The sequence below is a fragment of the Pelobates fuscus genome, chromosome 3 (assembly GCF_036172605.1).
Source record: "Pelobates fuscus isolate aPelFus1 chromosome 3, aPelFus1.pri, whole genome shotgun sequence".
NCBI classification, from domain to species: domain Eukaryota; kingdom Metazoa; phylum Chordata; class Amphibia; order Anura; family Pelobatidae; genus Pelobates; species Pelobates fuscus.
Window position 1 is genome coordinate 393,648,864 of NC_086319.1, and position 15,167 is coordinate 393,664,030.

A 15,167-nucleotide genomic window follows, 5' to 3' on the forward strand; every position below is an offset into this window, starting at 1 on the left:
CGTAAAAAGGCTGATATGCTAGCGGTAGCGATCGCAGGCGTAGATAAACGGGGCCCAGATAGAGGCAATAATAGATGGAGTAGGGAGCCTTTGAGTAGGGATCAGTGTGCGTATTGCAAGGAAGAAGGGCATTGGAGGAACGAATGTCCGCAAAGAGAGCAGTACGAGAGAGACCAACCCAGGGCAGGCTACGGAAACTTTAGAGGCAGAGCGAGAGGTAGAGGAGGTCCCGGAGGGAGTAATGGTTATAGAGGGAGTAATGGGAACAGAGGAAGTGTTAGGGAAGACAGATATATTCCAGCAGCGCAAAGGTCCCGCGATAGAGAAGGTAGGGACTTCGTAGGATTGGCTGACACGGTCATGGAGGACTATTGATACCGACCGGGCTCCATCCCCCTTGGTCGAGCGGAGCCTATGGTCGATGTATCAATAGGGGGGAAAAGGAGTGCGTTCATGATCGACACTGGTGCTGAACATTCAGTGGTGACTAATCTAGTTGCTCCTCCATCTGGAAGGACTATTACTGTGATAGGAGCAACTGGAAGAAGTGCTGAAAGACCGGTTCTTAAAAGTCGACTCTGTACATTGGGAGGCCACGTAGTAAAACACCAATTTCTTTATATGCCTGAATGTCCAGTCCAATTGCTGGGACGTGATATGCTATCCAAATTACAAGCGCAGATTACGTTCCTACCAGATGGAACAACATCTTTAAAGTTTAATGGACCTTCAGGTATTATGACTTTATCCATACCAAAGGAAGAAGAGTGGCGACTTTATACAGTGTTGACTAGCCAAAACCCTAGGAGTGATGAGACATTGTTTAACATACCAGGAGTTTGGGCAGAGAACAACCCACCAGGACTGGCCCGCAATATTCCACCAATAAAAATTGAACTGAAACATGGGGTTTATCCAGTGAGCCTAAGACAATATCACATTCCGCAGAAGGCTAAGAAGAACATCCAATCCTATCTGGATAAGTTCATACGGTATGGTATCCTAAAATTCTGTACTTCCCCCTGGAACACCCCATTGCTGCCTGTTCAAAAGCCCGGCACAGATGAGTATCGACCTGTGCAGGACTTAAGAGCAGTCAATGATGCGGTTGTTAGTATACATCCAGTTGTACCCAATCCATATAACCTGCTTGCTTTAATTCCGGGCGGGGCTACTTACTTCACAGTCTTAGATCTCAAAGATGCCTTCTTTTGCCTCCGAATTGCCGCAGAAAGTCAATGTATTTTCGCTTTCCAGTGGGAGAACGCTGTAACGGGCTCAAAACGCCAAATGACTTGGACAAGACTGCCCCAAGGGTTTAAAAATTCACCTACCCTATTTGGTTCAGCCCTAAGTCAAGATCTATTGGATTTCGAGTCCATCCCAGGAGAGTGTGTATTGTTACAATATGTAGATGACTTGTTGATAGCAGCAGTTACAAAAGAAATCTGTCAGCAAGCAACGCACGATCTACTACACATTCTCTGGAAGGCAGGATACAAGGTGTCTAGAAAGAAGGCTCAGTTGTGTTTGCCAACTGTCAAGTATCTAGGATTCCATATCTCTGAAGGTCAAAGAATTATGGGGCCAGAGAGAAAAGAAGCTGTCTGCCAAATACCAATACCCAAGAATAGAAGACAAGTGCGAGAATTCTTGGGGGCAGCAGGCTTCTGTAGGATATGGATTCCCAGTTATGCGATACTAGCAAAACCTCTGTACGCAGCTATCAAAGGTACAGAGCACGACCCCTTCTTATGGACCCAAGAACAGCAAACGGCATTTGAAGATGTGAAGAAGGCTTTGATGAGTGCCCCAGCATTAGGTCTACCTGATCACACACGACCATTCTACTTATATGTACACGAGCAAAGAAGAATGGCTGTGGGAGTATTGACACAGTACTTGGGATCATGGCAAAGACCTGTTGCCTACATGTCTAAGCAACTGGATGCAGTGGCCAGCGGACTTCCACCTTGTCTAAGAGCCGTAGCTGCAGCCGCCCTGCTAGTAGCTGAAGCCGATAAACTCACTCTGGGTCAAGAACTTTATGTACGAGTCCCACATGCAGTACAGACGTTGTTGGATTACAAAGGAAATCATTGGTTTAGTAATAGCCGTATGACCAAGTATCAAGCAATGTTGTGTGAAAACCCAAGAGTGCATTTAGAGACTGTAAACACCTTAAATCCAGCTACCCTTTTGCCACAACCTACTGAAAGTCAACATGATTGTTTGGAAGTAATGGATGAAGTATTCTCAAGTAGACCAGATCTTCGTGATTTTCCCATCCAGAACCCCGATGTTCAATATTACACCGACGGCAGTAGTTATGTGAAAGAAGGGATCCGCTATGCAGGATATGCAGTGACAACAATAGACAAGGTGATAGAAGCTCGGCCACTGGCGAAAGGAACATCAGCACAAAAGGCAGAATTAATAGCACTAACACGAGCGTTACAATTGGCTGAAGGTTTAAGAGTAAATATCTATACGGACTCTAAGTATGCGTTTTTAACCACTCATGCCCACGGAGCTTTGTATAAAGAAAGAGGACTACTGAATTCAGAAGGCAAAGAAATCAAGTACGCAGCTGAAATCCTACAACTATTGGAAGCAGTGTGGGAGCCGAAAGAAGTCGGTATCATACATTGTCGAGCGCATCTGAGAGGAGATGGTGATGTAACCAAGGGAAATCGGATGGCAGATAGTGCAGCTAAGCGTGCTGCTGAATCAGGAAGACAGGAGTATGTAGGGCATATAGCTGCTCTTATACCAACTCCACTGTCCCAATGGTCTCCAGTTTATACAGCTCAAGAAGAGGAGTGGTTAAAGACTGAACCGGGAAAGTATCTGGAGAACAAGTGGTATCAGCTAGAAGATGGAAGAATAGTTATACCAGCATCGCTAGCGGTAGAAATTGTCCAAAATTATCACAACGGGACACATTCTGGGAGAGACCGTACTGAAGAATCTCTTAGAAAACATTTCTACATACCAAGATTGTCCAACTTGACTCAGGCCATTGTACGCAGATGTGTAACGTGTGCTAAGAATAATGCAAGACAAGGACCAGTAAAGCCACCAGGAGTTCAGTTTATGGGGGGACTCCCCATGTCCGATCTACAAATAGACTTTACAGTGATGCCTAAATCGGGTGGACATCGTTACCTGCTGGTAATTGTGTGCACCTATTCAGGCTGGGTAGAAGCATGTCCTACTCGTACAGAGAAAGCAGGAGAAGTTGTGAGATTCCTGCTACGAGAAATAATACCCCGATATGGACTACCCTGTTCTATAGGATCGGACAATGGTCCAGCTTTTGTTCATCAGTGCCTACAACAACTGACTCATATGCTTGGTATAAAGTGGAGGCTTCATACTGCATATAGACCCCAGAGTTCTGGTAAGGTAGAGAGAATGAATAGAACTATAAAGAACCAGTTGGCTAAAATGTGTCAGGAAACCCAACTTAAGTGGAACGTTCTCTTACCTATAGCCTTATTGCGAATCCGCAGTACCCCTACCAGAAGGATGGGCCTCTCTCCTTTTGAAATCATGTATGGGCGACCACCTCCCGTACTTGGTAACTTAAGGGGGGACTTGAGTCAGTTGGGAGAAGGAATTACCCGGCAGCAGGTTGTAGAGTTGGGTAAGACTATGGAGGAGGTACAGAAATGGGTACAAGATAGATTACCTGTGAATATTTATCCCCCTGTTCATAGTTATCATCCAGGAGATCAAGTGTGGATTAAAGAGTGGAATAATGTACCGTTAGGGCCCAAGTGGAGAGGTCCTTATGTTGTTCTTTTGTCTACCCCTACAGCAATAAAAGTAGCAGAAGTGACTCCGTGGATACATCACTCCAGGGTTAAACCAGCAGCAGTCGATTCTTGGCAAGTTACAGCAGATCCAGAGAATCCCTGCAAGATCCGGTTAAAACGCACTACTCAGTCGGAGTAACGAGGAATTATTGTGGATTACAAATTTTATTGTTACAGGTGTGAGTGAGAAGGCCATAATAAAGCCTGTCCGCTTACCATCACATAGTGTATAAGCCAGGAAAGTCTCGAAGGGACACCTGTGAAGATGAGCAGAACTCCATTCCCTGCAGCCCCTCACATCCTGGAAGCTGAGGCGCCATCGCACGGACGAAGACTGAGGATGACGGCGAAAGATGTGCTTTTGATAGTGTTTATTTATATGTGTTTTTATATTCAGGAAGGTAGAGGTACCGACATTCCTAGCTGTGAGGTATGCATTAAGACTACGAGAACAGGTAACCATATATCCCAAACCCTAATTTGGCATTCACAATACGAGTGTAAAGGAGATGTATCGAGATGTAGATACTTAAATATAGATTATAGTGTGTGCCATTTAGGAGTAGGAGAACCTAAGTGCTTCAGTCCGGAGTATCAGCCTCGTACAATTTGGTTGACTCTCAGGAATGGAGATCCTCAGGGGACCCTAATTAATAAAACGGTGTTAGAATCCGTACATTCTTCGGGTGTTCTGCTATTTGATGCGTGTAAAGCGATATCGAGTGGTAGAAAGCCGTGGAATGTATGTGGGGATCTTAGATGGGAGAGGACGTATGGGTCTAACGATAAATATATTTGTCCCAGTAGCAAAAATAAATATGTAAGTCCTAGATGCCCAAATAAAGACTATAACTTTTGTCCATATTGGTCTTGTGTGGGGTGGGCAACTTGGGGACAGACAGTAGACAAAGACATGATAGTGACTAAGTTGCCGACTAGCCCTTATTGTAAGTCTATGGAATGCAACCCAGTCCATATACTCATTAATAACCCCGACAAGTTCTTAGATAAGTATGGAAATTTATTTGGGTTTCAAATATACGGGACGGGTTTAGATCCTGGGACATTATTGTTTATAGGAATAGAGACTGATACGGTATCCTCCCAGACTCATCAAGTATACCATTCCTTTTACGAAGAGATGAGTATAGATAATAAGATCCCCCATAATGCTAAAAACCTGTTCATCGATTTAGCTGAAAGTATTGCCGGTAGTCTTAATGTTACCAACTGCTATGTGTGTGGAGGTACTAACATGGGAGACCAATGGCCTTGGGAAGCAAAGGAGGTAATGTCCGGTTCTGAGGCAGTTGACCAATTAATATCTACACAAGCCGATTATCATATGAGTGTTAGAGGTAAATCTGAGTGGAGATTAAAGACCTCCATCATAGGTTATGTTTGCATAGCAAGGAAAGGAATAATGTATAACACTTCTGTAGGAGAGTTAACTTGTCTAGGGCAAAAAGCTTATGATGATGATACAAAGAATACAACTTGGTGGTCGGCTTCAAATGTCTCAGAACCATCTAACCCGTTTGCTAGATATGCCAATTTAAAGGATGTGTGGTTTGATCTATCCATCACATCTACCTGGAGAGCCCCAGCAAATTTGTACTGGATCTGTGGTAAGAAAGCCTATTCGGAGCTGCCACAGGACTGGGAAGGGGCATGTGTGTTGGGTATGCTCAAACCATCCTTCTTCTTGTTACCGATTGAAACAGGTGAGACTTTAGGTGTTAAAGTGTATGATGTGAATCATAGGAAGAAAAGGGGACCCATAGAGATAGGCGCCTGGGAAGATGATGAATGGCCTCCCCAGCGTATCATAGATTATTATGGGCCAGCCACGTGGGCTGAGGATGGTACCTTTGGTTATAGAACCCCTATTTATATGCTCAACCGTATTATAAGGTTACAGGCGGTGGTTGAGATTATCACTAATGAAACATCACAAGCGCTCAATCTTCTAGCGAAGCATAACACCAGGATGAGGACAGCAGTCTACCAAAATAGATTAGCCTTGGATTACCTTTTGGCAGTAGAGGGAGGTGTATGTGGGAAGTTTAACCTGAGCAATTGCGGTCTTCAAATAGATGACGAAGGGCAAGCAATAGCTGAGCTTACTAGCCATATGGTTAAACTAGCGCATGTGCCTACTCAGGTATGGAAAGGGTACAATCCAAGTAGTTGGTTTGGTAGCTGGTATGAGTGGTTTGGAGGGCTTAAGGCAGTGGTAGGTGGAGTCCTACTGATTTTACTGTTGTGTCTACTCCTACCGTGTCTTATACCCTTAGTAGTTAGGTCTGTGCAAAGCCTGATAGGAAGTATAGCAGAGAGGAAGGCTGCTGCACAGATAATGGCGATATATAAGTATAAGGCTCTAGATCAGGGAGAACCAATGCAAGAAGATGAATGTTGAAGATTCACATCATAAGATAAGTCTGGTCTGGTTCATGGTAACCTGAGGTATATGCAAACCAAGGTTAAGTGATGCCTCAAGTAATTGTGAAATATCAGAGGCATCAAAGGGGGGAATGTGATGTAATTCCAGTAAAATACAAGTTTAGCAGGCTAAGATTGCCACAAGGCATATGTATGTATATGTGTTTGTAGTATCAGTTGGTTAATAACACGTAGCTAAGATACTGTCATCACTGTACTGACCAGGTGCAGGAATGTAAGAACTGGAATTACGCGTCCCTCTCCTTTGTATCAGATGAGCCACGTGGTTAGACCGGATGGATGAGTTTAGACTCTATTCATTAAATAGGTTAAGGGTATGTGTGGGTGTAGTTAATTGTGGGAGGAGCTACAGTGCTATATAAGGAATGTACTCTATGTATTCAGTACTCAGACTTTGCTGTATTTTGGTGACGCTAGTCCCTCTGAGTCCCGATCGGTGATCCAATAAAGAATCTCTTCCTTCCTGAAGAAACCTGTGTCCATCTCTCTGTGCTTGGCTTCCGTCAGTTTCTCCGGTATCATTAGTATTAATATATATTGATATGTTTCACACTCTAATGTTCGTTGGTATGTCAGATGCTTAATGCTTATTGTATGCGGACAAGTTATCACGCCAGAAACCTTTCACCTTTTTCTTTTTCTTGCAGCGTGAATGTCCTCTCATCGAGACAAAGATTCACCTTCCATACCTCTGCATCGCGGAACTACTGGAGTTGGATAGTCTAATATGTTGTTGAACTGTTGACGTAATATCATTATGTCTCTTGTTGTTACTTATTGTTTCGCTTCAAAGAAAGAGGAAGTGATGTCATAGACAGGGCCTTTTATGGGCACCATATCTTTTCTCTGATTGGTTGTTACTGTTTCTATGCTGCTGGAGTTTTCAGTAAAGAAAGATATGCAAATATTCGCCTCCTGTCATTACTAAAATTAAGATTATTAGTACACTAAAGCTAATATAATCTTCAATTATCTATATAATCTGTGACTTTATCTAAGAACAGAGTTATGGGCTCCAAATGCAACTATGCTCCCAGTGTAAACCCATAAGGTTGTTAATATCTCACCTTGGAAGGTATCAATCCCTGGGATGTCTGGAATATAAGGATGAGAGTAGTGCCTACAAAAAAATAAATAAATAAATAAATAAATAAATAAATAAATAAAAAAAAAAAACACAAGGAAATTAAGATCTGTAGATATCAAATAGAGCTTGTCAAATATTTTCATTTGAATCCAAGGTTGTTTTTGAACCTTTTGAAGAAATAAAAAAATATATTTAAATATATACTATAAGTTAAGCTGTAATGGTCACAAAATTAGAAGGGATAATAGCGATAAAGACCTCAATTGATTACCTCAATTTTTTTTTTATGAGTTTAGAATGATTTAATATTTTTGGATACATTTTTAAAACTAGTTATTATTTCGAGATTTTGAATTTTTTTTTGTATTTATATATTTTGTATATATATGTATGTATTTGGCTGTAGGGACAAAGAGACCCACAGAGGGGCTAGGGAAGGGGAAAAAGACACACAAAGGGGGTGGGGAGAAACAGACGCACAAAGGGGCTGGGGAGGCAGCCAGCCACAGCAGTTAGCCTACAACAGCAATTAGGGCGAGGAGCAAACTTGGACTGGGTATTAGTGAGCTGTGTTATATTACTATATTGTGAATGGGGGCCAGAGTGTTACAGAGACCCCTCTCCAGGGTCCATTAGACTTCATTGTAGTCTCTAATGGGGCCTTGAGAGGACTCTTTCTAACATAAAGTTTACACATTTGTGCAATAAATATTCTTGAGAACATTTAAAAAAATGACAAATACAGGATGGTGCCAAATGCTCTAGGTATACCCCTGCTGTCTATTATTCTGTAGTATGAACAGATCACACAGTGAGAGCAAAGGAGAGCATTGGCTCACACAGACAGTCACAGATTAGAGAGATTAATAATTCTTACCCCACACACACCATAACTGCATCAAACCTCTCTGTCACAGGGTGAGAGTTTCCCTGCGTGTGAGATGTCACGTCCCATGGCACCTGGCCACGCTCCCCATCCCTCAATACAGGAGAGACACCGGTCACTCTGCTATTAAACTATAACAAAAAAGAGGGCAGTCACATTTTAGACACTGCAAAGCCCTGGACATTTCGCACCCAATCCTAATCCTTCCTATTTAGAAAAACAATATAGGTATTATTAAAAACGCCAGACTTGGGTGACCTATCCTCATTCCTCGATTCTTCATTCTCAGGAACAATTCTGTTTGGCTCAGGATATGGTAACTCATATCATAGAAAGTTATTGTGACTATCTAATCGCAGTTTGTGTTGCTGCAGGGACTACATTGTGGAGGACCATACCATTACACAAAGAGGACTGGCATAGTGTGGGTTCTATAGAAACCTATTTATCATTGGAAAACAAACAGGGGGTTTACTTACTACATTGTCAATTGTAGAGCTTTGACGTGGGATTTGCTAATTGTAGGTAAAGTCAGTTGAACTGGAAAAAACTATTCAAATAAAATTTGCAATTCCCTTGTCATTTCAATACAATTCCTGGTCTAGGGAACAGAGGCCGATATAAATCTAATAGTAAGGAGCTGTATATACCAGGCAGGCCCAAATTGGCCATCGAGCACACCGGGAAAATGCCCGGTGGGCCGCAGTGGCCATGAGCCGAGGCTGGCAGGGGAGATCACAGGATTTCCCCTGCCGGTCTATGCAGGGACGGCACTATCCGAGCTGCGGCCCCACTGTGTACCATGACGGGCCAGTGTGGAGATCTTAGATCATTGCGGCTGCCGGCGGGGGAGAGAGGGAGAGAGACAAGAGAGGAACCCTATCTTGCAGCTCCGCCAGGTTTCTCTTGCGAGATATGGAGCGCTGCCTTTGCAACACTCCGGGTCTCGCAGGCTAGAGTTCACTCACCACTAGCACCACCAGGGATGGCAGCACAGTCCCCCCCCCCTCCCAGGCTAAAGGTAATAAGGGAGGGGGGATATAATCAATGCATCTTTATTTTTTAAATTAATATATAGATAATAATCTGCCTACCCCAACACACAAGCCCTCCAAACATATTCATACACCAGCACCCTCACTCACACACACACACTGCACCCCTGACATTCACAGCGCCCTCACTCACACACACACACACACACACTGCACCCCTGACACTCACAGCACCCTCTCACACACCCACACACACACACACACTGCACCCCTGGCACTCACACACGCACACACTGCACCCCTGCCACTCACAGCAACCTCGCCCTCACACACACACACACACTGCACCCTCACACGCACATAGCACCCTCACTCAAACACAGCACCCTCAAACACACTGCACCCATCACTCACACACAGCACACACACAGCACCCTTACCCACACAGCACCCCTCTTGCATACACACTACACCCCTTACACACACACACACACACACACACCACCCTCACACACACACTGCACCATACTCTTTCCTGGCATTTTCTTCTCCTGGTATCCCATCTATGAGAGCATAGAGAGCATGTTATTACATTTGCTTGCGCTGTGCAGAGCTCTGCACATGGTCTGCCCTGGAAGAGCATGGAACCAACATGCTCACTTTGTGATGGGGCGTTCTTGTCATTGGTGATGACGAAACACACCCTATCTGTCTCTGCCCCCTTTCCAGTGGTCCGCTGCCTGTAATTAAAAAATGCCTGGGCTAAATTTTCTTCCCAGACTGGCCCTGATACCAGTAGTGTTGCCAAGTTCCAAAAACACCTGGGGCATGAGTCCAAAGGAAAACTTGATGCCCTTACACACTAAAAGAGGTGGGAATATGTCATGACATTTCTATGTTTTGCTTGTCTTCTCTACCATGGACATTGTGCTGCTGATTCTCTCCAGGATCTGAAGAAAAGCATAGCTGGAAATAAGCACATGCTGCACAGCCAGGTATATATTCAATCCTGCCATGCTACCTACCTCATAGAGGGGTGTGCAGCAAAGTTATGTTCCCCAGAACCGCCTCACAACATTCAAAGGGAGTGCACCGCTCCCTCCTTCTAAATAGCCTTATGGAGCACTATACTACTGATCTTTCTGTTTATAATAGGAAGTTGACTGATGTAAATATAGAACAGAAAAAAAAAAAAACCCCGATCCTTCAGGCCCCCCTTTTCCTTTACATTTATTTACAGATTTTTCTATCATATTAATTGGACAGTGTGTTACTGATGTTCTCGACTTTTCTCTCATTTGCCCTCAGAACCAGCTAACGTGTTCATTCTGTGAACTGAATAACCTTCGAGAGATCTAAACTCAGGCAAGACAAAGCCACAGAGTCTGGGAGTTTAATCCCTTAAGGACACATGACGGTAATATTCCATCATAGTTCCCTTTTATTTCTGAAACTGTGTCCTTAAGGGGTTAATTTTTCAAATGTTTGCAATCTCATCTTCCAATAAATTTTCATAAGATATACTTCTGGCGTACCTTGTGTTTGGAACCAACAGGCTGGGCTTTCTAAATCCATATTGCCATTTGGCAAATTATTCCTGGTTCTATATGTGGCAGGCTCTGTATGCATAAGTCTTGGATGTGCTATATTTTTTGTATTACTCTGCCAGGAGTACTCTGTGATGGAGGCTCCCATGCCACAGCCTCCTGGAGAGATGTCAAGGCCATTCTCCTGCCCACAGACTATGGACCTATCTAATATCCCCTCAAAGGGGCTGTTGTCACTGTGGTGGCCCAAACGCTAATTTGAGGGGGGAGGGGGGAGGGAGGAAATTTGAGGGGGGAGGGAGGAAATTTGAGTGGTTGGGGGGCGAGGGAGGAAATTTGAGTGGGTGGGGGGGCGAGGGAGGAAATTTGAGTGGGTGGGGGGGCGCGGGAGGAAATTTGAGTGTGTGTGGGGGGCGCGGGAGGAAATTTGAGTGGGTGGGGGGGGAGAGGGAGGAAATTTGAGTGGGTGGGGGGGGGGAGAGGGAGGAAATTTGAGTGGGTGGGGGGGAGAGGGAGGGAGGAAATTTGAGGGAGTGGGGGGGAGAGGGAGGGAGGAAATTTGAGTGGGTGGGGGGGAGAGGGAGGGAGGAAATTTGAGGGAGTGGGGGGGAAGAGGGAGGGAGGAAATTTGGGGGGGAGAGGAAGGGAGGAAATTTGAAGGGGGAGAGGAAGGAAATTTTGGGGGGGAGAGCAAGGGAGGGAATTTGAGGGAGGGGAGAGGAAGGGAGGAAATTTGAGGGGGGAGAGGAAGGAAATTTGAGGGAGGAGGAGAGGAAGGAAATTTGAGGGAGGGGGAGAGGAAGGAAATTTGAGGGGGGAGGAAGGAAATTGGAGGGGGAGAGGAAGGAAATTGGAGCGGGAGGAAGGAAATTGGAGGGGGGAGAAGGAAGGAAATGAGAGGGAGGGGGAGAAGAAGGAAATTGGAGGGGGGGAGAAGGCAACGAGAGGGAGGGGGAGAAGAAGGAAATTGGAGAGGGGGGAGAAGAAGGAAATTGACGGGGGTAGGGGGAGAGATTGACATCCATCACACACACACACAATGCACGTGCACCTCTTGCACACAGAAAAACACACAATGCATTACACACAGACACACATACACAAGCAATGCATCCCTTACACACAGCAACACACAATGCACCCCTTCCACACACTCAGTGCATCCCTTACAGCAGTGTTTCCCAACCCAGTCCTCAAGGCACACCTACCAGTCCAGGATTTAGGGGTGACCCAGTTGTGTCTAAGGTGTTTTTTCTTTTTTTTCTAAAATTACCTTAGACAAAACTGGGTAATCCTTAAATCCTGGACTGGTAGGTGTGCCTTGAGGACTGGGTTGGGAAACACTGCCTTACAGACCAGGGCCGGATTAACATAGGGGCTGATGGAGCTGCAGCTCCAGGCCCAGGCCCATGGAATAGGCCCATTGGTTTAAAAAAAATATATATTTTTTTTTTTACATTTTTTTTTTTTTACACACTACTCTTAGGGTTGCCAGGTATTTCTCATGTATTTCTTAGGGTTGCCAGGTATTTCTCAGAAGTATTTCTCAGGTATTTGAGGCTGCCTAGCCGGTGCCGGTATTGCAGTAATACCGGCAATACAAATGTCTGTCTCAGTATAAACATAGATTATTCTGCAATACCAGCGCCGGCCAGTAGGGGTCGCTGTTTGTGTGGAGAGAGGCAGTGATAAGAAGTTACGGCATCTCTCTCCCTGCCTCTCTCTACTCACTGATCCGCGGGGAGCAGCTCTGCACAGAGACTCCAGACAGCAGCTCCGAGACATGGGGACGCTGAGACATTGGGACACTGGGGAACATGGGGACCCTGAGCATGGACGTCCGCAGGAATTTTTCCGGGGGGGGGAGGGGGGCATAATTGTAATGACATCCATGCTTGGCCCCTTTATGACAGTGTCATGAAAGGGAAGGAGCATAGTAATTTTCACATAAAGCAAGGATGAATAGCGTTTTCACAACTATGGTGTCAGGAATATATGTTTGTATTCCTGACACTATATAGTGTTCCTTTCATCAAATTACAGGAACATTCTGGTCACCATAACAACTTTATCAAAATGAAAATGCTGTGATGCAAGGAGGCCCCTGGGTGCTCTTTCTTTGAAGGGGTGAAACCGCTCTCAAATGGTTTACCCCCGAAGGCTTCCTTCAGCTCCAGATCTCCAGGTCGCTCAGTGGTATTCGACTTCTGAAACAGAGTGTCAGGAAGTGCAGATTGACGTTGGGCATGGGTGCCGCTGATTGGCTAGAGTGGTCAGCTGACACTCTAAGCCAATCGCTAGTTCCCGATTCATAAAAATGTTTTACGTTTTTATGAATGGGGAGCTACTGATTGGCTTAGAGTGCTAGCAGACCCATCTAGCCAATCAGCGGCACCCCTACCCAGCGGCCCTCTGTGTTTCCTGACACTCAGTAAATAAAAGTGAACACATTAACACTGATATTGTTTGTTTTTACCTGGGGACATGAGAAGGTCCAAAGTTTCCCTGCCAGGCCCAGATACCAACGCCTTATGATGTGGTGTCCAGAATGAAGTGCTCCAATCTCATTTTCTTCTCCTTCATTTGACACAGTCTTCTTTGTCTTCTGAGGCTCCTTCTGCTCCTTTACCTTTCTGCTACTTTCTGCTTATTTTGCGCCCTTCTGCTCCTTTCTCTTTCTGATCCCTTTCTGCTCCTTGATGGCTCTTCCTGCTCCTTGATGGCCCTTCCTGCTTCTTGCAGACCCTTCCTGCTTCTTGCAGACCCTTCCTGCTTCTTACTGCCCTTCCTGCTTCTTTCTTCCCCTTCCAGCTTCTTGCAGCCCCTTGCTGATCCTTTCTGTTCCTTCTGATTCTTCTTGCCCCTTCCTGCTCCTTGCAGACCCTTCCTGCTCCTTGCAGACCCTTCCTAATCCTTTCTGCCCCTTCTTTCTCCTTGCTGCCCCTTCCTGCTCCTAGCAGACCCTTACTACTCCTTGCTGACCCCTCCTGCCCCTTGCAGACCCTTTTTACTCCTTGCAGACCCCTTCTGCTCCTTGCTGCCTCTTCCTACTCCATGCTGCCCCTTCCTACTCCTTGCAGACCCTTCCTGCTCCTTGCTGACCCCTCCTGCTCCTTGCTGCCTCTTCCTACTCCATGCTGCCCCTTCCTACTCCTTGCAGACCCTTCCTGCTCCTTGCAGACCCTTCCTGCTCCCTCTTCCTACTCCTTGCTGCCCCTTCCTACTCCTTGCTGCCCCTTCCTGCTCCTTGCTGCCCCTTCCTGCTCCTTGCTGCCCCTTCCTGCTCCTTGCTGCCCCTTCCTGCTCCTTGCTGCCTCTTCCTACTCCTTGCTGCCTCTTCCTACTCCTTGCTGACCCCTCTTGCTCCTTGCAGACCCTTCCTGCTCCTTGCTGCCTCTTCCTACTCCTTGCTGACCCCTCTTGCTCCTTGCAGACCCTTCCTACTCCTTGCAGACCGTCCCTACCCCTTCCTGCTGCCCCTTCCTATTCCTTGCTGACCCCTCCTGTCTCTTGCAGACCATTTCTACTCCTTGCTGACCCCTCCTGCTCCTTGCTGACCCCTCCTGCTCCTTGCTGCTCCTTCTACTTTACCCTCCTGCTCCTTGAAAACCTTTCGACCCTTTCCTGCTTCTTGCTGCCCCTTTCCATTCCTTGCTGACCCCTCCTGCCCCTTGCAGAACCTTTCTGCTCCTTCTACTTTACCTTCCTCTATGCGGTCTCCTCCACCCCCCATCCCTCACTTACCTGCTCTGTAGGCTGCCTCTGTGCTGCTCCTCTGCGGTTTCAGTCATGAGAGAGAGGCAGGGATAAGCTGTAGCTTCCTGCCTTTCTCCATTCACCTACTGGTCAGCGCTGGTATTGCACTGTATTCTCACACTAAAACGAAAAATAGCAGCACAAGCTGAAAAATCCGGGGGGGGCAAGTACCCCCCTTTACCCCCCCTTTCAAACGCCCATGACCCTGAGACACTAGGGACACAGTGGCCCTATGTCTCCCAGTGGCCCCTAGTCTGTGTCCCCATGTCTCTCAGCCACTGTCCCTAGTGTCTCAGTGTCCCCATGTCTCTAAGTGTCCCCTAGTGTCCTAGTGACATCAGGACACTGGGAGACATGAGGACACCTCTAAGGGACACTATAGACATGGGGATACAAACACTAGGGGACACTGGGCAACATGGGGACACTGAGAGGCATGGAGACACAGGGAGACATGGGGACACTGGGCAACTTTGAGACATAGGAGACATGGCAGTGTCCCCATGTCTCCCAGCCAGTGTCCCTAGTATCTCAGTATCGCCAAGTGTCCCTGGTGTCTCTCAGTGTCTGTAGTGTGCCAGTGTCCCTAGTATCTCAGTGTTCCCTAGA

At 46.1% G+C, this 15,167-nt stretch overlaps 1 protein-coding gene across 1 annotated transcript in view; it reads right to left on the reverse strand.

The window, feature by feature from the left end:
* The window catches only part of LOC134603584 (uncharacterized), a 29,354-nt gene that overhangs the window by 9,820 nt on the left and 4,367 nt on the right, over positions 1-15,167 (reverse strand). The window contains exons 3-4 of the mRNA XM_063449696.1: positions 8,252-8,391; positions 7,355-7,407 (exon numbers count right to left, since the gene is read on the reverse strand). Coding sequence (XP_063305766.1) covers positions 7,355-7,407; positions 8,252-8,391 — 193 coding nt within the window. The remainder of the gene's footprint in view (positions 1-7,354; positions 7,408-8,251; positions 8,392-15,167) is intronic.